This window comes from Phragmites australis, chromosome 4 (assembly GCF_958298935.1).
Source record: "Phragmites australis chromosome 4, lpPhrAust1.1, whole genome shotgun sequence".
Taxonomy (NCBI): domain Eukaryota; kingdom Viridiplantae; phylum Streptophyta; class Magnoliopsida; order Poales; family Poaceae; genus Phragmites; species Phragmites australis.
The window spans coordinates 4,337,603-4,362,599 of record NC_084924.1 but is presented as its reverse complement, the minus strand read 5'-3'; the positions used below and the strand labels follow the sequence as shown (position 1 = coordinate 4,362,599).

Genomic DNA, 24,997 nt, shown 5'->3' with positions numbered 1-24,997 from the left:
AGGGACCAATAATTTGAGCCTCAAGACAATGGTATTTCAACCAATATTGATCCCATGAATGACAATAGTTTTCTTATCTACAAGAATGTCATTTTAGCTATGAGTGTTGTTAACTTAGCTCATATTTGAAAAATGGGTATTACTTTTCGATTCTATCATGTGAGAATTGAAGTATTTCTTCATAATTTCGTGAGTTGTAACAAACCCTTGAACTTGAAAATTGCGCACGGGAAAGACTACCACAAAGATGCAGATTGACTATTTACATATTTTTTATGTGAGACTGAGCATTTTCAGAACAAGGAAAACATATACAATCAAAAAATGCATTGTCTCTTACCATGTTCTTACGAAATCTAAGACCAGTTTGTTTTTATTTTAATTATAGATTTTAGCCTCAAAAGTAAAAACAAAAGCAAAAATAATCAATCACAATATAAAAGTTGATTCACACAATACACAAGTCAAATTATATTACAAAATCTCGCAATTTAATAAAAATAAATTTTCACAAATTTTACAGACTAGACTATAAGACTCCGTTTGGTTACCAGAAATGTTTCAACTTCTTTGGTGATTCGTCAAAATCCCTGCTAAACACGCTAAAACGTGAAACATTTCATCTTAATCCCTAAAGCGTTTCTCATTTTGTGTTTCACCTGTATCGATTCACTTCCAAATAACTTTTCTTCAAGCATCCGAATTCAAAATCCCTACCAAATGTTTTTAAAAAATTAAAAAAAATTCATAAGAGAAACGTTTCTAGAAAAAAATCTAAAACTAAAATATTTTTAAAACCTAGCTCCACAGATCACAACCTAGCTCCACAGCACGGCTTGTTAGTTGCCTCTCTTGCCAGATCAGCACCGTCGACCCCTATGCAGTGGGCCCTCACGCCCCGATCCCCACAAAATCCAAAAAAGAAAAGAAATATGCCGCGCCGGCCGTGCCACGGAGCTCCATGCCCAAAGCCCCACTTCGCCTAGAAACCCACGTCGACGGCGACGACTTGGACCCATTCCACCACCGCATCCCGTCAACGCCGAATCCGCCGCTCTCGTCATGGACCCCGAGCGGGAGCCGCTCGCCGGCGGCGGCCTCCAGCGGCGCCCCGTGGCCGCCGCGAGGGGCGGAGGGGCGCAGGAGCCTCCTCCGCGCGGGCAGCAGCACGCCATCCACGCCGACATCGACCCGCAGCCGCGGCCGTGGCCCGGGATGCAGAAGCTGGCCATCGCGGCCATCGTGGTGCTCGGGTGCCTCCAGTTCCTGCCTGCCACGCACTTCCGCGACCCCGCCGACCCGCGCCGCAACTGGATCCCCTTCGACGGCCCGCGCAACCCCACGGTACGGCACTGGGCGCCGCGCTTATCTCACTCTCTGCGCGTGTTGCTTTGCTTTCGTGGACTTGGAATTAGTAAAGCTATGTGCTTTGTCGATGAAATTTCCCGATATTTGATCTACATACACATCACTGTACTAGACTTTGCATTTTCATGATTTTTACATGTTTTCTGGAAATGTCTTTCCCCCCTTCAAAATGCACTTCTTTGACGGTTTATTGGATTGTAAATTAAATGTGGAAATAATTAGGCTTTCCGCCTTGTGGATTCTCAGAAGTCACACATTGTTATATGAAATGTGGAAACAAAAGAACGACATCATTTTATAGGTATTGAACCATTGAAAGGTTCCATCGCCAAAAAAATGAAGAAGAGATCATTGAATGGTTAAAATTTGAAATATTGTTGTATCTATTTGCTGTGCTTTATTGGGATGTCTCATGTCTCCGAATTGATGGCATTGCTTTGCGGTGACTGTAGTTTCACCTGGTGTGTGCTTTAGCTTGCATGTTAGTCTGAGTTGACACTAGGAATAGTGAATTCCTTAATGCGCTACTGATTTTTCTGCAGGATTCGTTAAATGAGGTTGGAAGTGTAGATGTCTTCTCTTGGATAAACTGTCTGGATCTTCGTACTCTTGCTGTGCTGACAAATTCCACTCTGTCCAGCTCAAGGTTCTGTTTCGTGTATATTCCAGTAATTGAACAATGAGATATGGTCTGATTACAGTCAGGTTTAACTATATGAAATCTTATTAGTTAATCTGGAAGAAATTTGCCCAGCATGACAAGTATCTTTTCTGCATGGTTATTCAAATTTCCATGTGCTGTTGGATAATCTTACTTCTATGTTCTTTGCACCAACTAAATTGATGGCTGAATCATGTATCACCAACGTAATCTTTTTCCTTTGTTTGGCAGTGATCCACTGAATATATCTTTCCATTTCTTGATACCCGAAGGAGGCAATGATAAATTGCCCTACCACAAGCTAAAAGTAGTACTACCTGATTCAAATCTCACTATTACTAGGTGAGAACAAAAACTAGCATGCCCCTCGTATTCTTGCCATTGTGTCCATTATCATACGTGTGTCCTCTGCAGTCAGAAGCAAATCAAGGATAAGCTAAATGTTGCCACTCCAGAAGGAAACTTTGTTTGGTCATTCCTTAAGGAATTGTCACCCCTTGTTATCGCAACAACTCAATTCTCCAAAAAGAGATATGTTTATGCCTCTGCAGACTCCATCATAAAGGTACTGGGCATCCACTACTGACGACTACTCACGCTACTGAACATTTTTCTATGACTTGAAACTACTGGATAGTTACTGACATAACTACTAAATAAAATTACTGATAATTATTGAAACATCCGAACCATAGTAAATTTAATTTCCAATCTATAGTAAATTTTCACCCTCTACTTGAAAGCATCCAACCTATAGCAAAATTACTGAAGAATCCAAACCATAGTAAATTCTCACACTACTGACAACTACTAAAGCATCAGAGTCATAGTAAATTTGTACTTAAAAACATCCAACCTATAGTAAAATTACTCAAGAATTATTGGACGACAGTTAGTAGACAACTACTGAAGAATTATTGAATGACAGCTACCGGACAACTACTAAGCGGGTGGCACAGGATGAGCGACACATGGTGGGCGCACGTGCGCGGGGGCAAGCTAACTGGGCGGTCACGTGGCTCGCGTGGGCTCGGCTGGCGCACAACCACGTGGCGCAGGCTGGCCCGCACGATTGGGCAGCCACGTGTCGCAGGCGGTCGGGGCAAGACGCGTGGCGGGTCGTTGTGGGGCGCGTGTGTGGGATGGGGTTGGGCTGGGCTGTTTTGGGCCAGGGTGTAGAATACTACAATAACGCGCGCGCACATACACACATATATAATTATAATTGAACTGGTAAAGAAATAATATGGAAACATTTTCTCGCAAAGTATTATACTAATTGGGTGGGCACAACATTGTGTGAACTAATCTTATGGGCTCCACCATGGTCGTTCTAACAAACTACCATTTGTGCAAAGAACTTATCCTTAGTTTGTTTGTCTGCACTATGCTGTGATTCTTTATGTTCTCAATCATTCGGGCTGTAGCCGTGAACAGTAATTCCTGATAATTTAGACGGGACTCCCCAGATGCACAATTAAAAGTCTCTATCTATCTATCTCATTTCGTTTTGAAACAAAGCAAAGCAATTGAAAATCTGGTTTGCAATAAAAGTCCTAGTTGAATCAGGCATATCTTTACAGAAGTTTTAGAGTATTGAGGTATCCATATCCAGTTCATGCATGCGAAATCAGAACTCTGACATTGTGTGCGCACGTATGTGTGTGGCAACTCAGGATGTTATGTTCAATGTGTAACAAAAGTAAGCATTTTGTCAACATCTTTGCATTACCTTACGCGACCAATTTCATCCACAGGGCAAAATCGAAGACCTTGGTCGCCTTGATTTAGGCATTTATGCCATCGCTGCTGTTGAAGACTGCAGCAAGCGCTTTGGTGATTATGTCAGTATGGACGTTCTGAATGCCATACAAAGAACAGCTACAAAAACTTGGATGTCTCAAGAACCTTACGACAAGGATACATGCTTACTTGACTTGGATGTGCTCTTGGTGGAGCCTCGTAAGCTGGAGAAGAACCTGGTCACTTCCATCATCTGGTGGGCTAATGCTGTTAATATAGTCAACCCTAGGTAAGTGAAACGCATGATATTCCATTTTATTTGTGCAATATGCTAATATCCATCACCGCCACACTTTATGTGATCATTTTATGTACACCCACAATGTATTCACAAATTCCCTTATGCTAAAAACCCATTTCCAGGGACCGGGTTAGGTTAGCGATAGCTCTGGCCTTCTATGACAAGTATCTGAAGCTGCCTTTGAATTGGAAGCGTGCGAATGCTAACGCGGACATTCTTAACTATGATGGACCGAAGAATGTTTGTTCTGAAGATGGACGTCAGCATGAGCAAGCAGGCTATGGCGAGATCTGGCACCAATACCTTCATAAAAAATCTGAAGCCATACTGAGCGCCTAAACAATGGCAATTCATACTAGAGAGTTACCCATTGTGCGCAAGCAGAAGCCCGCTGTTTTGAGATATAAAATGCGGGCAAATTATTATCCTGTAACACCCACAATAGATTGCATTTTATTCACCTCTTAGTCACTAAAATGTTGTACCTAAAGGATAACACAGCAAAGCATGCTCTTTTTTCGGCAGAATATTTTAGATGTTTCTACCTTATTTTGGTCTGGCCTTTTCTTTTCTGCGCACAATGTGGAAACTCTCTAGGTATGGATGTTTTGTTGTAGTAGTTGCTCCACAGGTTGGTCCCACACGTCATCAGCGTCATATGAGCTGGATCATGTCATACACCTAGAAGTCCCCATTATATTGGCTTCGATGTGTGCATTAACCTTGCGCCCAGCCCAGAAAATCCCGTTCAAATTTCTCATGCTCAACAACTACATTGACATAACCATGTTGAGCAGGGCAGAAACGTCTCTACATTATTTTTATTACATAATTTACAGCCCTATTGCTACTTTGGCATACAGCACATACTATACATCACAGGAAATCCCAGACTGGAATGGTGTACTGGCCTTGATCCGTGGTCTGGTGGCCCAGTTGAGGATTGCTGCTAAGGAACTGCAATGACTGTATGTCCGGAGGTGGAGCCTACAGCAAAAAGATAACCACCGGCACTGTCAATTTGCATTCGTAAGCAATTTTACATGATCCACTTGTCGGAATCCATGGTACATCATCTACTAGTCAGAATAGGTATAGGTATTTAATAAGTCGCAGTGACTTGGGCAACATCTAAATGAAAATCTCCCTGTGGATATATCTCATTCCAAAGGGAAATGTGTGGACATCGACTATATGACCACTTAGTCATATAGTCTAGCAATTGCTTAGTAAATCTGTTAACTAAAATCCCTTGGAGCAGAAGCATGGACATAAGCTGTATATGAAGTAGCATTTAACAGCAATTACCTGGGGGATTTGAGGACCACTATGAAAGGGTGGTTGTTGTAAATGACGTTGCTGAAGAGGAGCAGGTGTTGGTGACATGCCTGGAAATCCCTGGAGAGAACCAAGACCAAACTGCTGTGCAACATGCGGTGCCTATATTTGCAAAGTACAATATATCAGTTCTTCAGTATGTACAGTAACTGCAAACTAAAGCAACCGTGGACCTTCATCTTTGTTCATCAATACATAGAAAAGGAAGAAATGATACAAATTTTACCTGCATTATACGGCTTGGTGCAAGAAATTGATTGGTTGGACTTCTTAAATGATTTGGAATATCATTTGATACTGTGGGAGGAACAACCCTAAGTAGACTTGCAACAGAAAAATCAGATCATGCATTGATCCTATAAAATCAAGTACTGGACAGTATAGGCGATGAACAAACCTTGTCTACCCTTTTTCTCCTTATTTGAATCAAGAGGAATTTGTTGCTGGCGACGCATCGCTACATTTTTATTTTTCTTACCAGTTGCTCTGCGAGGTTCGCTGTTGCTGACCTCATTCTGAAGCAAATTTTGCTGATGGCCTTTCAGGATAGTGCTTAAAGAAGATTTATCATGCAACTTTGCTTGCAGAAGTACCTCCACTTGTTCCAGAAGCTGTTCATATCGACTCTCCAGAAATGCATAAGCTTCGAAGCTTCCTGAAGCTTTAGCTGCAATTTTATATAAATTTCGGCACAACATGTTGTACCGTTTTGGCAATGAAAACTCGGGATCTTCATCTATGGCCACAAAACCGTAGTTCTCCCCTGTAGATTCACTCTGAGCATCTTTTCTCCATCTTTTCAGGATATAATATGGTGGAAGTTCTTTAATGTTTCTGAGTTCAAGAATTTTCAATACATGGCAACACGGAAGACCCGTGAATTCAAACTTCTTACAGCTACAAAGAACCATATACTCTGACGAGTCAAATCTAACAAACTGACCCGGAGGCCTGTCTTCGACACTTACCTGGTACTCGGGTATTGGTCCAATCTCGCCACAGCTATAGACCATGCAGTTAGAGATCTGTCCAAATTCCAACCTGAACATCTCAAAAAGTGCTGGAGTATATGAATTAGCGGCTTGCCAAAACAGCCACAGTGGTGCTACACTTTGTGTCATTTGAGGCCCAAGGTAGTCAGCTTGTTCAGCTAGACGTTTCTCGTCCAAAAATTTGTCATAGTTGTTGAAGAAGCTTGGAAGATCTATTTCTGGTTTAAGAAGATCTATCAGGATAGTATATGTGTATTATCACTTCGGAGTGTGGCTGCAATATCGGCACAGAATGCATCACGCCCATATGGTAAAGCCCATCTTTCTCTTTCCTCGTACAATTTACTTAGCCACTCATTATCCTTAAGATTGTACTTCTCGGAAAGGATTTCCCAGCTTGACAAGAAGTCATCCTCCTCATAGTCGTACAACCACCTACTAAAATCACGTGCAAAAGTTTGTGGGTCTTGGAAGGTATCCCTTATTATCTTGGTAGCATTCAGATATAGATGCAACAGTGAGAAGCGGTGGGTAGTCCCAGGCCAAACAGAAGAAACTGCATCACACTGATCAGTCAAAACTGCTTTTGGCTGCTTTCCACTCATAGCACATTTGAAAGTTCCAAACAACCATATAAAGGATTCAACTGAGTCATCATAAATGAATGCTGTACCGAATATTATTGGCTGCTTATGATGGTTAACACCAATAAACAACAGTAGAGGGGCAGCCTCCCATAATCACTTGTGCAATACCTTGCGTCAACACACACTACATCACCAAAATAGTTATAATCCATCATTGATTTAGCATCTGCCCAGAACACATTTGTGAATTGGTCATCTTCATCTATTTGAATGGCATAAAAGAAAGAAGGATTCTCGCCTTTCATCCTTTGTAAATATTCACAAATGGCCTGGGCATCACCTAATTGCATATCTTTTGTATGTTTTGTCCTTGTGTAATTTTTGTAGTCATTCGGTATCAAAACAACTTTCGGTGGATCAGGAGGCTGTTGTACCTTTGCTAATAACTTCTATGACCTCAAAATCTGAATGTCTACCAAGGAAGCTTCAAGATCATGATTATGATCAGCCACATACTCAGTCACTACATATTTTCCACTAGCTGTAGTTTTAATAGTCATGTGTGCCTGGCAACCAGTTCTTGCTTCTGGCCGTGGCTTCTTTGATTCGGCAGCAACACTTTTTGGACGAAATCCCTCCTTGGAACAAACATATGCCCAAGACTTTGTAGCATTCTTCGCTGTTTTGTCCAACCAGCCTTTTCGGACACTGAACCCTGCAGTTCCAGCGTAGTTGACATAGAATTCATAGGCCTTGTTCTCATTCAGGAAAACCATCCCAACCTTTGGTTCTCCTCCAGGTCCAGCAACTACTTCGATTTCTGGATCTGGTTCCGCTTTAATTATTTCATCTTCTTTGCTCTCAGCCTGGACACAGGAAAAAAGTCTGAGCAGAGAACAGAATATAAAATATGCTACTGTGGAAGCTCATATATTGTGAAACTCAGCAGATTACTATTCTCTTTCTTGTCACCAAACAAAATTAAAACGCAGAAAACTTAAGATATAGCTCTTATGCAACACTTGCAGAGATTTAAAAAGAGAGCACAATTAACGTTTCATAGTGGGTCTTACCTTATCTTCTTTTTTGAGATTTTTCTTCTCAAGACGTTTGGAACACCTTTCTGAAGCCTGCTGTGAAGGCTGCAAAGCACAAGAGTAAGAAAACATAAGAATGATGAGATAACTTTCATGCGTAAATACTTCATCTGTAGTGTAAAAACTAAGAGAAAATGGAAGCAAGCAAGTGCGTATCCGTTTATTCGGATAAGAGTTATAAAATACATATTAACTGATGTAGGACTCTGTGGTATCCGTTTATTCGGAGCCCATAAGGGTTTACATTGGTCTCGCAAGTCACAAATGGCAGACGCCTCGTCTCCTACCCCGCCCCTTCCCCTCCACGGTGTTTTTCCTCTCCACTCCCTCACGTCGGTGTCTGACCCCAGCCCGGCGGCCACCCACCACCCCTCCTCTGCTCCCTCCGGCCGCTCCAAGGAGCTTCGCTGGCGGGACGAGTCGCCTCCTCCTCTCAGGTCTGGGAGCTCGGTCTGTGTTCCCGCCTCTGTCTCGTTTCGGGACGTGGTGGGGGGTTCTAGGGCTCTGGTTCCCTTGGCGAAGGCCCTCGTTCCGGTCGAGCAAGGTCCGGTTGCCAGGCGTGTTCCTTCACCCAGGCCTCGTCCTTTCGTCCGGTCTGTGGTTGTCCGTGCTCCGCCACGTGACACCGGCCCGGATGAGGATGGCTGGCGTAAGGTGATTGGCAAGCGTTCGCGGCCCCGTCTTCCCCGCCCTCCTCGACGGACGCGACGCCAGATCCCGGAGGTCGTCCAGGGCCGTTGTTTCAACTGCTTGGCGACGACTCACAAGGCCGCGCGGTGCAAGAGTCTCACCCGCTGCTTTCGCTGCTTGGCTTTAGGGCATCGTGCTTGCCTATGCCCTATGGCATCCCATCGTTCTCGGCTGGAGCGCAAGTTTGACTGGCGTCGCGTCACGCCTGCGGTGGCGGGCGGTGGTGCTTCCGGCAGCCCTTCTGCTGCGGCTGCAGACCGTCCTTCTCCACCTCCGGCGTGGTCCCAGGGTGGTTTCGCTGTTGGTGAGGCTGCTGGGGACCGTGATGCTCGTCCGCGCCGTCGCCGGCGCCGGCGCCGCTCTGCGTCTTCTGCGGGTGGAGCTCCCACACCGCTCGGTGGTGACGGTCCGCTTGACCTTGCGTCTCAGCCTGGCGTTTGTGCAACCCCGGCGGCCATCCTGCCTGGCGGTCGTGCAACCCCGGCGGCCATCCCGTTCGCTAGTCTGCCGGATATGTGTCTCTCTGAGCGTTCTGATCGCATCCTGGAGGCGGAAGATCACCTGCGCAGGGCTGTCTTTGTGACCGTCGTGGGCTCCAGGCCGGCGGTCTCGCCAGTTGAGGCTCTGGAGGCCATCGCCGCCCGTTTTGATCTCGCTGCTGGCACCATCTCCATCCACCGCTCATGGCCGGAGGATTTCTTGCTGCTGCTGCCGGACGAGGAAACGGTGGCGCGTGTTCTCAACGGCGGTCGGCCGCTCCATTTACCTCGTTTCGATCTTCTCCTCAAGCGCTGGTCGCGGTTCGCTAATGCTACCAGCTTGATGCTTCCCTTTCGGGTTGAGCTGTCGTTGCGTGGCATTCCGGCGCATGCTTGGGATTTGGCAACGGTGTTGCGCCTGCTCTCTCCGTTCTGCTTGATCGAAGAAGTGCACCCCTCTTCTCTGGGTCGCTCTGACATGTCGGAGTTTCGGGTCTCTGCATGGACCTGTAACCCGGAGCTCATCCCACCCCGTAAAGATCTTCTGGTCGCTGAGCCTTTGGGGTTCATGGAGCGTGAGGGACCGCCAGTGATGAGGACCCTGGTTTATCCAGTTACTATTCTCGTCTTCGACTGTGTCGACTTCTCCAAACCTCCGGAGCCGCCTTCCTCTCCGTCCGATGATGGGGCGGATCGGCGCTCTCGCAAGCGTGCCGTTAAGGACCTCTTCGATGCTCCGGAGGGTGGTCCTTGTAGTTCGGGGATCGCTGGCAGTTTTGGCCATTCGGGAGGAGGTGCTCCGCGTGCTCCTGTGCCGCAGTCGTCTTTTGGCTCTGCCCCATTCGGTCTACACCCGGTGGCTGCTGAAGAGAGGTTTGACGTGGAGGCTTCTGAGGAGTTGGCACCTCAACCTCCCTGGCGTCCCGCATCTCAAGCTGACGCCTTGATTCCTGAAGATGGCGGCTGCATGGATGCTTTTCCCAGCAGTAATGGTCCTCGGTCTCACGTTGCCGCCTCGTCTCCTGATAAGGGTGGTTGTGGGGGCCTTAACTCCTGCAATAAGTTGGCTGTGTTTGATGTTGGCGCCTCTCAAGTTCACTTTCCAAAGGGTGGGATTAATGAGACAAGGGTGGGAGCGATCGAGGATCCGGTCGGCTGCACTGGTGGAACTCTCGCCCTCCCTACTGACGTCGGGGGGCTCTCAGATCCTGCTGTGGATGCGGTTGAGGGGCTTCTTGTCTCTAGTCGACCTCCCGCTCCAATGATGACATCCCTGGCTATCTCAACAAAAGAGGTTCAGGGCCTCGCGACAGAGGTGCTGCGTAGCGTTTCTCTGGTGCCCGCGAGCGAGGCTCGGGTCGGAGGTCCTGATCGTTTTACGCCAAAAATCTGTGCACAGGTTTACTCCAGGCGTCAACGTACCTTGACGGGTCTTCCGCAGACCCATGAGCGGGGCACAGACTCATCTTCTCAACTGAGTCCTGTTGTATCCCCTTCAGCTCCGGCGCATGCAGTGTTTATCTCAAAGATGGCAATCCCCATCAACGGGATTTTGCCAAGGCTACACTTGTCCAGGCGTCGCAAAAAGAGCCCCCCTGAGGACCGCCCTCCAAGACGCAGCGTGAGAATTGCGGCCGCGCGACAGGCGCCCTCATGTTCAGCTGAAGGCTCCTCACTCGTCATGAGGGGTCTGGGACTTGTTGCTGGTAACGTGCCAGGGGATCTGCAGGCCCAAGATGAATATGCCAAGCTCTTCTGCAGCCCTCTGTCAAGGGCGCATATCATGGCTCTTGCTGCCTTATTCGGCTGGGCTGCTCCCAACGAAGGCCAAGTGAGGATGTCAGATGGCATCTCTGTGCTTTGTTGAGACGTCGGTTGAGGTCGTTTCCATAGCTTCCAATGAATACATCTAAGATCTTAGTGTGGAATGTGCGCGGGCTTAACCAAAAAGCGCGTTGTGACTCGGTTCTGGACGTTGTCAACTCGGTGAAACCTGACATTGTATGTTTCCAGGAAACAAAGGTGGCTCATCTCTCCCGATTTAAAATTCTATCGGTGTTAGGATCTGATTTTGATGGTTGGCACACTCTACCGGCTTCTGGCTCTCGGGGCGGTATCTTGGTTGCTTGGAAGTCCTCGGTTTGTCAGATGGTCGCCAACCGCACAGATAGCTATTCTGTCTCCGTTCAATTCCGTGAACATGATGGGCAATGTTGGTGGTTCACGGGGGTCTATGGGCCTCAAATTGATGCAGAGAAAATTCTGTTTCTTAATGAACTACGGTTGGTTCGGGCTCAATGCATTGGTCCATGGGCACTCGCGGGAGATTTCAATCTTATTTATCGATCTGATGATAAGAACAATGGGAACCTGGATAGGGCTATGATGGGGCGCTTTCGGAGGCTTCTCAATGACGTGAATTTGAGGGAGATCTCGCTGGTCGGGCGAAAGTTCACTTGGTCCAATGAAAGATCTTCGCCAACCTTGGTCAAGTTGGATCGGGTTTTCTGTACAGCTGATTGGGAAAATATTTTTCCAGATTGTCTCTTGCAAAGCTCGGCATCCGGCGTTTCTGACCATTGTCCTTTGATCCTCGGTCTTCAAGATAACATAAGAGGCAAGCGCCGGTTCCATTTTGAAAGCTTCTGGACAAAAATCGATGGGTTTCTTGAGGTTGTGAAACAGGACTGGACGGCGCAGGTTTCTTCTGTGTGCCCCATCGAGAGGTTGGCTCTGAAGTTGCAGCGGCTTGGCAAGGCTCTTCAGGGCTGGGGGTAGCGCAGGGTCGGAAACATTAGGCAACAACTCCTCATGGCGAAAGAGATTATTCACCGGCTGGAGATCGCTCGGGATTCTCGGGCTCTAACCGCCGATGAAGATTGGCTGCGTAGGAAGCTCAAGATGCATTGTTTAGGTCTCGGCTCTCTTGAGCGAACCATTGCTCGCCTTCGTTCGAGAATCGATTGGCTTCGTGAGGGGGATGCAAACACTTCCTTTTTTCATCTCCATGCCACGTGCAGGAAGAGGAAGAACTTTATTGGGAAGCTTCAAGTTGAGGGCAGTATTGTCACGGGCCAAGAGGACATGCAGGTGGCTGTGTTTGATTTTTACTCTCAATTGCTTGGCACAGCTGGAGATCGTCTCCGTTCTGTTGACCTGGATGCTTTGTTGCTGCCTTCTCATAATCTTGAGGAGCTGGATACACCATTTTCAGAAGATGAAGTTTGGAGGAATATAAAAGATTTACCTCTTGACAAGGCCCCGGGGCCTGACGGCTTCACGGGGCGTTTCTACCGAAGTTGTTGGCCCATCATAAAAGATGATCTCTTGGCAGCCTTGGCAGCGGTCCATGGTGGGGACTGTAGGAAACTTGGTTTGCTTAATTCCGCCTACCTCAAGCTCCTGCCCAAGAGGACTGATGCAATCAAGGTTGGGGACTATCGCCCAATTAGTTTGATTCATAGCTTTGCCAAGCTTGTGGCAAAGATTTTGGCTAAACGCCTTGCTCCGAGATTGTCTTCTATGGTGTCCTCAAATCAGAGTGCATTTATCCGCGGACGTTGTATTCAAGACAACTTTCTCCTTGTACAACAAACAGCTCGATATCTACACCAACAAAAAGCGCCACGAATTCTTCTCAAACTTGATATTTCAAAGGCTTTTGATTCCGTGGAGTGGCCTTTCTTGCTGCAGCTGCTCTCTCATTTGGGTTTTGGTCTTCGGTGGCGCACCATTCTTTGTGGTTTACTCTCTACAGCTTCTTCTCGGATTCTTTTAAATAGTGTTCCTGGGGAACCTATCTTTCATCATCGAGGGCTTCGGCAGGGCGATCCTTTGTCTCCAATGTTATTTATCCTGGTCATGAACACTCTCAATGCATTGGTCAGCCGGGCCGAAGATCATGGCCTGCTGCAGCCGCTTGCGCGCCGGCCTTTGAATCACAGGGTGTCACTCTATGCCGACGACGTCGTTCTGTTTTTGCGGCCGGTCCCTTCGGATTTGGTGCTGATCATGGGCATTTTGGAGCTGTTCGGGGATGCTTCCGGTCTGAAAACTAACTTCCAGAAGTGCTCGGTCTCACCCATTCGGTGTCAAGTAGAGGACATGGCTGTGGTGCAGAATTCTTTGCCCTGTGCCCTACAAGACTTTCCTTGTACATACTTGGGTCTGCCTTTGTCCATCAAGAAGTTATCTAAGGCTCAGTTGCTGCCTCTCTTGGACAAGATCGCTAACAAGCTCCCAGGTTGGAAGGCAGCTTTGATGCATCCGGCTGGGAGATTGGTGCTTGTGAAAGTTGTGCTAACAGCCATCCCAATCTATCAGCTAATTGCTTTGGATATTCCTAAGTGGGCTATAAAAGCTATAGACAAGATCAGACGGAGTTTCTTATGGAAGGGCAAAGCAAATACGAATGGAGGTCACTGCGCGGTCGCCTGGAGCAAGGTGTGCCGGCCTTTTGAGCTTGGAGGGCTCGGCATCCACAACCTTGACACTTTGTCCTGGGCGCTGCGCATGAGATGGCTATGGTTGCAGAAATCACAACCAGACAGGCCATGGGCTTCCCTTCCGATCCAGATAAATGCTAACGCTAAGGCATTATTTTCGGTTTCTATCATCTCTAATGTTGGTGATGGCCACAATACTTTGTTTTGGTCTGATCGATGGTTGCACGGGAGGGCGATATCTGAATTTGCGCCCACTCTCTTGACCGCGGTAAGTAAAAGATGTAGAAGTCAGCGCACAGTTGCAGAGGCTTTGCTTAATAGAAGATGGATCCAGGATATCAGTGGGGCACTCCCAACTCTTGCCATCATTGAATACCTTCATGTTTGGGATTTGTTGGATGGGGTAGAGCTGCAAGATGGATTGCAGGATGTGCATTCTTGGATCCACTCGGCCTCTGGTCAGTACTCGTCGAAATCTGCATATATGATGTTCTTCCAAGGGAGTATAATATTTGAGCCATGGAAGCGGTTGTGGAAATCTTGGGCACCTCTGCGGTGCAAATTTTTCTTATGGTTAGCCATCATGAACAGATGCTGGACTGCTGACCGTCTTGCTCGTAGGGGTCTACCTCATCCAGCTCGATGCCCTTTTTGTGATCAGGAAGAAGAGACAATTCAGCACCTGCTCATTTCCTGTGTTTTCTCCCGACATGTTTGGTTCCAAGTCTTAGCCAAGATTAATTTTCAGCAGCTCACCCCCCAACCGGATGGCATTTGCTTCAGCAACTGGTGGGGTACAGCGACATCTCAAGCTCCAAATGACCGTCGTCAAGGGCTGAACTCTTTGATCATCCTCTGTGCTTGGTGTTTATGGAAACATAGAAATGAGTGCGTGTTTGATGGTCGCAGGCCGGATGGGAATCGGCTGGTACGTGCAGTTTGGGATGAGGTAGTGCTTTGGGTCATGGCTGGTGCGAGAAATTTGTCTGCATTGTTGGCTTGAGGTGTGGTTCCAGACTTCAAGCAAAGTCGGCCTACAGGTCTTTTGCTCCCTGCATCCAGGTGAAGAGTTTTTCAGCATGGTGGAGATGGGCAGCTATGTCTTCTGGTAGTTCTGAGCTCCTGGTGGATTCCAAGTCCCTGGGAGGGCTGCTTGTCCCTTTCAGAGGTGCAGTCCGCCCTCCGGGTCTTATGGGTGGAAGTCTGGTGGTTGTGCTGTACTCTTCCTGCTTCCTGGCCTGGTGCCTTCCTTAGCTTCTTGTTGTTTGTGTTGGGTGTGTTTTCCTTGCTTTCTCTTCTTTTTGTGTTGTGTTGTTTGTTTTTAGATCATTTGTTTTGTTCCTTCTTAATATAATGACGGGTAGCTCTCCTGCCGGTTCGAGAAAAAAAAAAATTAACTTCATGCTCCTTAGAAAATGAAAACTGGATACGCAAGTGAGGCAATAGTATATATTTCCCTGCCAAAAAGGTAAAAAAAGTTATGTGCTATTGTGCATACAAAATGCCGTAAGTTAATTCAAAATCTCTTCATAAGGAAATAGTACAATTTTAGTGCATATGAACAAGAAGATTTTAGGCACCACCAAGGTTGGGTGAATGACCCATCATTCATCAATATACTCTTGTGTGAATATCATTAGAAATAGACATTGTGCTATTCAATCTATTTAATTGACCAACTAATGAAAAATGCTAACAGCGTAACAATGCAAAGCATTCAAAAATAGGGTGAATGACCCATCATTCATCAATATACTCTTGTGTGAATATCATTAGAAATAGACATTGTGCTATTCAATCTATTTAATTGACCAACTAATGAAAAATGCTAACAGCGTAACAATGCAAAGCATTCAAAAATAGTTATAGGCAACAAGATAGGAAAGTTACCGGTTGTCCTTCGCTTGCCAGATATCTACCTCCATCGCCACGCTTACGCCTTTCAGCCAAAGCTTGTTGTGAGGCAATCTGAAGTAGACAAGAGAACCAGGGTCGTTCCGGAAAATTCCAGGGCCCTATCCCAAACTCTAAACTGGGGCCTAAACTTAAGTGTCAAAATAAAATAATAACAATATATACTATAATGTTTTACATAGCAACATGATAGACCAATGATTGTACTTGTTGCTTGAACACATGTCTTCAAACTCTTGACTGCTGCATAATCTTCACTTGAAAAGCATCATTCTTTTAGTGTTCTTTGAAATGAAATCTTTAATGATATATTCATATTGAATCTTCTCCAACATATCACTCTCAAGTGTCATTATAGCCAATCCATTAAATCTTTCTTGTGTTATTGTAGAACGCAAGTAGGATGGGATTCCAACTCAGCACCTTTTGTTTTGAGATTTTGAGAAGAGTTGCTCTTTGGAGAGCACAATACGATGAAAGTTGTAAGCTGTGTTCGGGGGGGGGGGGGTTATTGCCTATCGTTGGCCTCTATGGTAGAACCCGTCGGGGAGGCCTGAGAGGCGGTGGTTTACCCTGTGGTGGATGTCAGTGGTTCGAGTCCTGTAAGGTTCCAACATGGGGATAAAAGGTCGTTCTTCGCGTTGAACAACAACACGGAGGGTGCGAGACAAGTAGAGTTGAAATACACAACTCTAAGTCACATGGCAAACACCATAGGTAGGGACCTCTCATAGCGTGTTTTTATAAAAATCATAGAGAAAAAAACCTAACAATACCCCAAAAGTGGAGAGACGTCATTATGTTTATTCAACTAAAAGCACGAGCTCATTCTAGTAATCAGGGGAGGAGAACTTTCTATACTTCTAATGGTAGACGTAAACCTAATAGCCATTTCGAAAGAAAGCACCAAACCATAGCAAAAAAGCCATGAAACATATATCACAAGACTTAAGAAAATGAAATAAACTATGTTAATGGTGAACTATACAAAAGAAAAAGGCATATTGAGACGGAAGAAGTTCCCCTGGGTATATTTCTTTTCCCATGCCTTGGTATTGTTTCTTTTGCAGCTAGATCATATCCTACATTCTTTCATTGTTTGACATACAGCTCTGTCCTTATATGCTAAAGCTTCGTTCTGCCGATGCAACAGTCATAGGGATGGTCAACAGAACTCTATATGCAATAGTTGCATATAGAAAACAATCATGTCGCTTCAAAAACTTTAGAATTTCAACAGGGCCCATATTTTCTTTTGGAATGAAATCTTGAAGAAAAATCAACTCCACATACAGTTCATTAGCATCAATATCAGATTGTCCATCTCTTTTAAGTGCAGCCTCAATACGATCACAAGCAGTGTTACCTAGACACAGACACGGGTGTCGGAATCCGACTCGGACTCAGGTGTCTGATTCGGCAAAGAAATTTTGTACACGTGAAATACAACTTGGAATTCGACACGGGTGTCAGAATCCGACTCGGATTCGAGGTGTCCGATTCGGCAAATAAATTTAGACACGGGTGTCCAGGTAACCCTGATCACAAGAAGATTTTAAGCTCTTATTATCCAATGACCGTAATGTATCAGAAGTAAATAAGAAACTAAAAGTATTTTGATAACCTTGATACTGTTTAAATCTCCTTGTAAGCAAGGAAATAGCTTGATCAACAATAGGTATAAAATAATTGATTCTAAATGATTCTTCTGCAGATTGTGTGGCAACATTTGTGTCATTTGGGTTCTCATCAAAATGTCTCTTTCTTTTAATTTCTTGCTTTTTACGAAATGTTGTACCAATATCTATCTCAAGTAATTTCTTTGGCTATCTCCAATGCATTTAAGAAACCAGTTTCCCTGTACCCTTTGAAGAAAGAAATCAGCCCCTGCACTTTCTCAATAACAACATCAATAAGCATATCCTTTGCTTGCAAGTGTTTGCTTACTAAATTAACAACATATAATATTTCATACCAAATGACTATTGCCCCAAAAAATTCATACTCTCCAAGTTCATTAGTTGCTAGAGATTTAGCTTCACTGCTTGTTTTTGGATCATTATCACAATCGGATACTTGAAGTAGAGCCTCCCGAATCTCTGCACATTGAAATATGATAGCTTTAACACTTTCAAGAAGACTCTCCCAACGAGTAGATGAAATTGACTTGAGAGTCAATCCTGTTATGTTATCTTTCAAAATCCACCATTTCTTGGTAGAATTAGCAAAAGTTGTGTAGATACGTTGGATGATTCCAAAACAGTCTTTAGCTTTACCACAAGTCTTAGCCATATCATAAAGTGTTAAATTAAGATTATGGCAATCACAAGCAGAATAGAAAGCTCTAGGATTTAGATCCAAAAGTTTCTTTTGTACCCCTTGTTTTCCATTCATAGTTGACCCATTATCATAGCCTTGTCCTCTCATATCATCTATATCAAGATCAAGATACTTTAGTTCATTCTCTAGCACGTCAAAAAGTCCTTACCCACTTGTATCATTTACATCCAAAAATCCTAGGAAGGATTCTTCATTGCAAACAGGACTTGAAGATGAATCAACATATCTTATAATTAAAGACATTTGTTCTTGATAGCTTGCATCAGAGGTACAATCAAGTATGACAGAGAAATACTTTGCTCACTTTATTTTCTTGATAATTTCAGACTTAATAGCAGAAGCAAGCAATTGTATCAACTCATTCTGAATCCTAGGACCAAGATAATGAACTTGAGTTTCATCATTTGTAATACGATGAACATGCTCTTGAATAACCAGGTCAAATTCAGCCAATACTTCTATCACGCCCAAGAAATTTCCATTGCTATCTTCATACAGTTTGCTATTAGTACCACAAAATGCTAGATTATGTTTGGTAAGAAATTTTATAATGGCAACGATTCTAAACAAAACTTTTCTCTAGTGGTCCTTTTCTTTCTCAAGTTGTCGCTGAGCAACTTTATTAATAGTTTCATCCTTTTGCAATCTATTACGCAAATCATACCAAGTGATCATATTCAAAACATGATATATACTTGTTTCATGCTTTCTAAGTCTATTACCAAGAGGTGTCCAATCATTAAGCCCATCATTTGCCAACTGACCTTTTCGATACCCTTTTGTAAATAATTTGCAACAGAAGCAAAATACTCTATTGAGTTCTTCGGAATACACAAGCTAATCTCTATTGCACTCTTCTCCATTTGATAGAATTCTAGTATAGAATAGTGCAAAAAACTTTCTAGAAAATCTATCTTTAGGACCTTTCTGAATTGAGAAGTCTCTTTTAGGACCTTTTTTGCTAAAATATCAACTTGTTTAGAAACAAGGGCATCCCAATATCTTGGATCAAATATATCAGGCTAAAAAGAAGTACCAACATTTGCAATAGGTGAACTAGTGTCGTCAATGTTATCACCATTATTAGCCACTTGAACATTTGTGCTGTCAACAAAAACTTCCTCAACAATATTTTCTGTCTCTGTCTCACCATCATTAGGATCATTGGCAACATTAATATCAAGTGCAAGGCCCTGATCAAGTGTCTGATTATCGGAAGGAACTTGTAATTCTTTTATAATAAATATATCCATGGCTCCTTTCTGAGATTAAGTTAGATCCTCTATCCTTTGTTTCTTTTTACGTTTTTGATGACTAGAATCATGTTTTCTAACCCGATTTGCAGAAGACATGGCTTGCAAGTTAGAACACTAGATCAAATAATGCACATGTACACAAAAGATGAAAAGAACAAACTTAATGGATGATGGATGCACATGTACACTCATCAATACAATTATTCAATAAAACAAGTAAATAACAATAGGAGAAAAATAGGGTTTGGGCGCTTGGTTGTTGGCTCAGGACCTGATGGAGTGATGGGCGATAGCTTGGGCGCTTGCTGTTGGCTCGGATAGTCGGACTTGTGCCTCACGCCCTGATGCCGTTGGGCGTTGGGCGATGCTGCTCACCGCTGCCATGCGAGTGCGGGCGTGCGGCGTGCGCGATGCGCCGTCAGGACTCAGGCGAGACCGCGAGAGCCAAGAACGTCATAGTCAAGGATCGATCAGCGGTTTGGGAAAACAAACAGGTCGTGCGACTACTGTGATCGATTGGACCCCTGGACTCCTGTGCTAACTGCCCAACTCCTGCCTTTAGTGAACAGAAACAAGTCCATATAGCCTTATAGGTAGAATATACACAGGTACTCGGTCCAGCTTGGGGCCCTGGGATTTGGGGTCCTGTGTGGTCGCACAGCCAGCACTTGTGCAGGGATGGGTATGAAGAGAACATACCACCACATGGGAGTAAGCAGAAAGAAAAAAATTATAACAAGTGCTTTTAGTATATGCCTCAACACTTTAAAGTTTCTAACACACCTTTATGTGTAATGCTGATTATTGGTAATAAAAAAATAGAAGTTCCGCGAGCTTTGAAAAGGAAAAGTTCCCTTCTGTCCTTTGGTCCAGCCACTCTCCTAGATTTAATATGATTCCTTTATGTTGAAACAAGACAAATCACAGATCAATCGCTCTTACTTTCACACCCGACAACAGAAAGTGCAATGTGGAATGACCGACTTTAATATGTTTGGTGATTGATGGAGGTTTGGGGAACAGATTGGTGCCGATTGCAGCCTTGCAGGGGTGTTCGTTATAAGTTGTAACTTTTCCTGTGGCATAACATTGCTTCAGTCATGGACTCATGGTGAGCAGTATCATAGTGCCTTCAGTCATGCACTCTGCATCAGTACAAGACATGATATGGAACATATCTTCAAACAGTCCTCTCAATCATGTTTCAATTTTCATGCTTAAACCAGTATCAGTATTACTTCACTAGATTGTTAATAACTTTCTTTGTCCACGTCTCTACTATTGTAAAGAGGGATTTTCAGATTTGGCTCTATTTCGTTGAGTCCTGATTTACGCTGTACTGCTCCGAGAACTAATAGAATGTATTGAATTTTTGTGTGAATCTAGATTGTGCTGTGGCAACACGGCAGGAGTCCATGGCAGTCTCCTGTCATCTTGCACGGGCAATGTGGTAAGGGTCCATGGCATGGTGTGTCCGGGAGGCTTAGGAAAGACTAGTAAATGGTCGAACTACTTTTTTGCTCGATAGCTGGATTGATAACAAACTCCTTTGTATCCAGTATCCTGCTCTTTTTTTCACATATTGCTCACCCCAACATCTCTGCGGCAGACTGTTGCCACTCCACGGGATGGCAGATGTGCCATCTCACCTCAGTTCGAGCAGAACAGGAATTGATCTCCCTCCCGGACGCCTTGAATCACATTGAGCCGTCGGACGCCGCCGACATTTAAAGTTACCAGACAGAGTGGCGCGCGTTGCTGCGCCTCTATTGAATTTATGTTTTGAAGGTATGACAATAGTAAAAAATATAGTTTAGAAAGAAAAGTACATAATAGTTGTATATGGTAGGGTGATACATAGGAGTTGATCTCTGGTAGTATTATCTGTACAGCAAGATACTATATTTACACATTGAGAGGTTGGAGATACATGTAAGGTAGGCGTTAGGTAAACAGCTGGTGCTCATATTTAGCGGCAACACTTAAGATTTGAAAGAAAATGAAAGAGTGCAGTAGTCAAGTTTTTTTTTTTGGACGAACCTGAAAAGGAAATGCATGTGTATGTTCATTGGTGAAGGCCTTACCGCATTAGAAGTTTAGTTGGTAATAGTTTAGTCTTTGAAGAGCAGTTTTCTTGTAGCATGTTTTTTACTGCGAAGTATATTGAGTTTGAGTAAATAAGATGATTCATCCTTTTTACATGGATTAGAAATACTGAGCGTGAAACCGTAGCGGGAAAGAATTTTAACTTGATTATGTTTTTTGGATCAAATGAATCTGGGTCTTGTTCAATGAGGTGCCGTTTAGACGATTCTTTCACATCCGTAGCTAAAGCCTGTATGGTACAAAGAATTGTTGGTTTGTTATGTTCTGTTTTTCCTCCTTTTTGGTAATGCTGTTGAAATAAGTATATGGTAATACTCACGGTGTGTTCTGCTGGTGTTGTTTTAGCTGCAGATAATAGACTTTCTGTTTCTTTTTTGTGTTGTTCTTGTAATTATTTGCACTCCCTGTCATATCTATCATATGGACATATTATGATATGGAAATAGGAAATTTGTTTACCTTCAGAATATCAGCTGGTGTTGAGCTGCGTGCTTGAGCCAAGGTAGTTCCTGTGTAATCATAAGTATGGTATATGTAGATATACAACGGTTCTTTTTTTTTAATTTAGTAATGTATATATATTCGTGAAGTACGAAGAGAAAAGAGATGTAACTAATATATGAAGCATTATATAACCAATTATTCCTCGCTATTGTAAATAGTTTGTAAAATCTCAGTGATCAAGATGAATAAATAGCGACAGCAGTTATAGGAATTAAAGCAATAAATATAAGCTGAATGACAGTAAGATATTCCCTATACACTGGAAAATGAAATAATACTGAACTGTAGGAGTTGAGAAATAACATTAAGATTATATTTTAATGTTGTTTCTTTGGCGTGAAGTATAAGGTTGCAGCAGTAATAGCTGTGATAGCTTATTTAAAGGGACTATAAAGATTTTACTCACCAGCAGATCTATGCAATTAAGCTAAAATATTGAAACTCCTTGCGTGTAGATAAGCTACCTTTTGAAACACTATACTGATTTATACTTACTTGTGTCACTGTCATCATTCATCAAGGTTGTTTGCTTAAGTTGGAGATGCAAGTTTGTACAATGGAAGAAAGTAATCGTGGAAATAACCCTAGCTTGCTTCCTTTGGAAGGAAAAAAACGAATTTCCTCTATTCTTAGAGAAGTATCTCAGTAAAAAGATATATACGTAAAAAAGATAACATCACGGCTGCACAATTGTACAGCTGCAGTCAAAATTATGTTTGTGTATTTTAGCAAGAACATTTGCCACTCTTCAGATTTCAGACCAGCAATGTATCTTGGCTATTGACAATAATCAGCATATTTATCATTAAAAAAAAGACCACCATTATAGCTGCAATCAAGATAACAGGAGAGAAAATAGGCTACATATTATTGTTTAGTCTAACAGAGATTATCATATCGGATTTCTAAGGTATTCACTATCTCCTCCAAAGATTGGTTTGTCACAGTTGTAGCCATTGCAAAAATACATTGAACATAAAACTTTTGCTGAACTACATGTTATTGTTCAGGCTAACCGAGATTATTATATCAGATTTCTAAGGTATTCAATATCTCCTCCAAAGCTTGGTTTGTCACAATTATAGCCATTGCAAGAATACATTGAACATGAAGCTTTCGCTGAAGTAGTGATGGACAGGGCCTTAGATACAAAGGTCTAAAATTATTGTTTGAAAAAGATCAAGTAATTTTTACATCTATGTATTGTCTATTTAGTGAAACTGTTGTACCAATTTGCAAGTCCTGATGCCCCAGTGGAAAACATAGCTAATATAAAGATGGAAATATCAGTTAGCACTTTGTTGCTGCAAGTTTTCAATGAACAGTCGAAGAAAAATGGGTGAGGAAGAGGAGGCAGACCTGTATCGGCACCCATGGGAAGTCGTAGCTGATGAAGAAGGCGATTGCATCGTGGGCTAAACTCAGCAGCAATTCGGCAGAGGGAGGGGGGCGGGTGCTTGGCACCGGCGACCTGACGACTAAACTCAGTAGCAGTTTGACAGGGGGGAGCGGGGCGGGTGCTTGGCACCAGCGACCTGACCTCTCAGGTAGCCGAAGAGGGTGACGCCGGCGCGTCGGGGGAGGAGAGGGGAGGGGGGGGGGGCGAGGCGGGGCGATGAGGGACGAAGCCGATGTGGTTGCGCCGGTGAGGGATGGAGCCGGATCGGGGGAGCTCGAGGCGAAGGAATGGCGTACAGAGGGGAGAAGGCTGCGTACGGGGTGAGGATGCGGCAGGAGCTGCAGATGCCGGAGGGAGCAAGAATGCGGCGAATGGGCAGGTGCGAGTTGAGAGGGAGGGGGGAGGGTGCGAGCTGAGAGGGAGGGCAGTGGGAGGGGGGCAAGTGCTCGGCACCAGCGACCTGACCTCTCAGGTAGTCGGAGAGGGTGACGCCGACGGGAGGGGAGGGGGGCGCGGCGGGGCGAGGCGCTGAGGGACAAACCGATGTGGCTGCGTCGGTGAGGAATGGAGGCGGATCGGTGGAGCTCGAGGAGGGGGCATGGAGTACAGAGCTTGGGGGGGGGGGGGTAAGGATGCGGGAGAAGCTGCAGCTGGCGGATGGAGCAAGGATGCGACGGAGAAACATGGACGAAGCAGACGTCGAGGATTTTTCGGCCAGTAGCCGGAGGATTCTGAACGGGCGGTGTGCTAGATATTTTGTGGACGCGTACCATGCGGCAACCAGCGACAAACGCCAGGGACTGGACCCACTTGCCAAGGGAACGGCGCTACAGGAGCTACAGGGACGCGATGGCCTGGGCGTTCAGGAATTCTTCCACCGTTAGGATAGAAGTATTGATACCGGACAGTGGCGTTGAAATTGAATGGAGAGTTGGTAGATGAGGACCAGATGGGCGCGGCGGAAATTGGTACAAAAGCATTCCACTAGCACTTATCCCGTTTACGGTGTGTTTTTTAATTCTCAGCAGTATCAAGTTTAGAAGTTAGCTATCAGGAGCTGTCATTTAAATCAACTAGAGAAATTAATAACAAACAGATCTAAATTATTGTGAGAGAAAAAAATGTATTCTATTGATATATTGGACGTTGGATTTTGGAGCCGTTACAATGCACGATCACCTTACTAGTCATTTCTAATATGGCATTCACTCCAATAGTATGGAGCAGGATCAAATTTACAGAGAATGTAACTTCTTTAATAAGAATTTGGGCTAGAGGAACAAATCGATTGGCATTGATTTGCAACTTGGCACCAAGCGCATCAATACGGAATGAAGAAGGTAGAGTCTAGGTAACTATATTGTGACTCAGAATAAAACATTCTGTGACAAACGAATGATATGCATTAGAATCAAAAAGCACAATTGCATGATGAGAATTCATAAATAGCATATCAATGAGCACGCGGTTGTCCTCTCGAGTCTCATCAGCAGTGATGTGGTTTACTCGGCCATACTTAGGACTTGCTATGAGGAACCGTTTAAATAATATTTTAATTAGTTATTAAGTCGATTATTTTCTTAATTACGACTCTCATAATTAATCGGAATATCATCCTGATAGTGTCGTTTTGTGCCCAAGATTGAAATACATACATATCCAATATTTAACATCACAATACAACTTAATAAAAAAGCAAGTAATTAACATTAGATTACAAGTTCTTAAGCATTTATCAAGTTATTACAACTTACAACAAAAGAAAGCTAAGAGGAGA

At 44.1% G+C, this 24,997-nt stretch overlaps 2 protein-coding genes across 4 annotated transcripts; one reads left to right on the top strand and one right to left on the bottom strand.

Moving 5' to 3' along the window:
• The first annotated feature begins 924 nt into the window (after positions 1 to 924).
• LOC133915323 (uncharacterized) lies at positions 925 to 4,586 on the top strand. Its single transcript, XM_062358442.1, has 6 exons — positions 925 to 1,344; positions 1,911 to 2,014; positions 2,261 to 2,371; positions 2,444 to 2,594; positions 3,787 to 4,061; positions 4,196 to 4,586. The coding sequence occupies exons 1-6, from the start codon at positions 1,063 to 1,065 to the stop codon at positions 4,410 to 4,412; spliced, it is 1,140 nt and encodes a 379-aa protein (XP_062214426.1). The 5' UTR covers positions 925 to 1,062; the 3' UTR covers positions 4,413 to 4,586.
• Positions 4,587 to 21,017: 16,431 nt separating this feature from the next.
• On the bottom strand, positions 21,018 to 24,113 carry LOC133914095 (vegetative cell wall protein gp1-like). Of its 3 annotated transcripts, none has more exons than XM_062357247.1 (3): positions 23,357 to 24,113; positions 23,181 to 23,292; positions 21,020 to 21,826 (listed from the first exon to the last, which is right to left on the bottom strand). In XM_062357247.1, the coding sequence occupies exons 1-3, from the start codon at positions 23,903 to 23,905 to the stop codon at positions 21,747 to 21,749; spliced, it is 741 nt and encodes a 246-aa protein (XP_062213231.1). In that variant the 5' UTR covers positions 23,906 to 24,113; the 3' UTR covers positions 21,020 to 21,746. The 3 variants fall into 3 exon arrangements, with proteins under 3 accessions (XP_062213230.1, XP_062213231.1, XP_062213232.1); XM_062357248.1 differs by lacking the exon at positions 21,020 to 21,826 and adding an exon at positions 21,906 to 23,087; XM_062357246.1 differs by having other exon boundaries at positions 21,018 to 21,826; positions 23,181 to 24,113.
• Between the last annotated feature and the right edge of the window lie 884 nt (positions 24,114 to 24,997).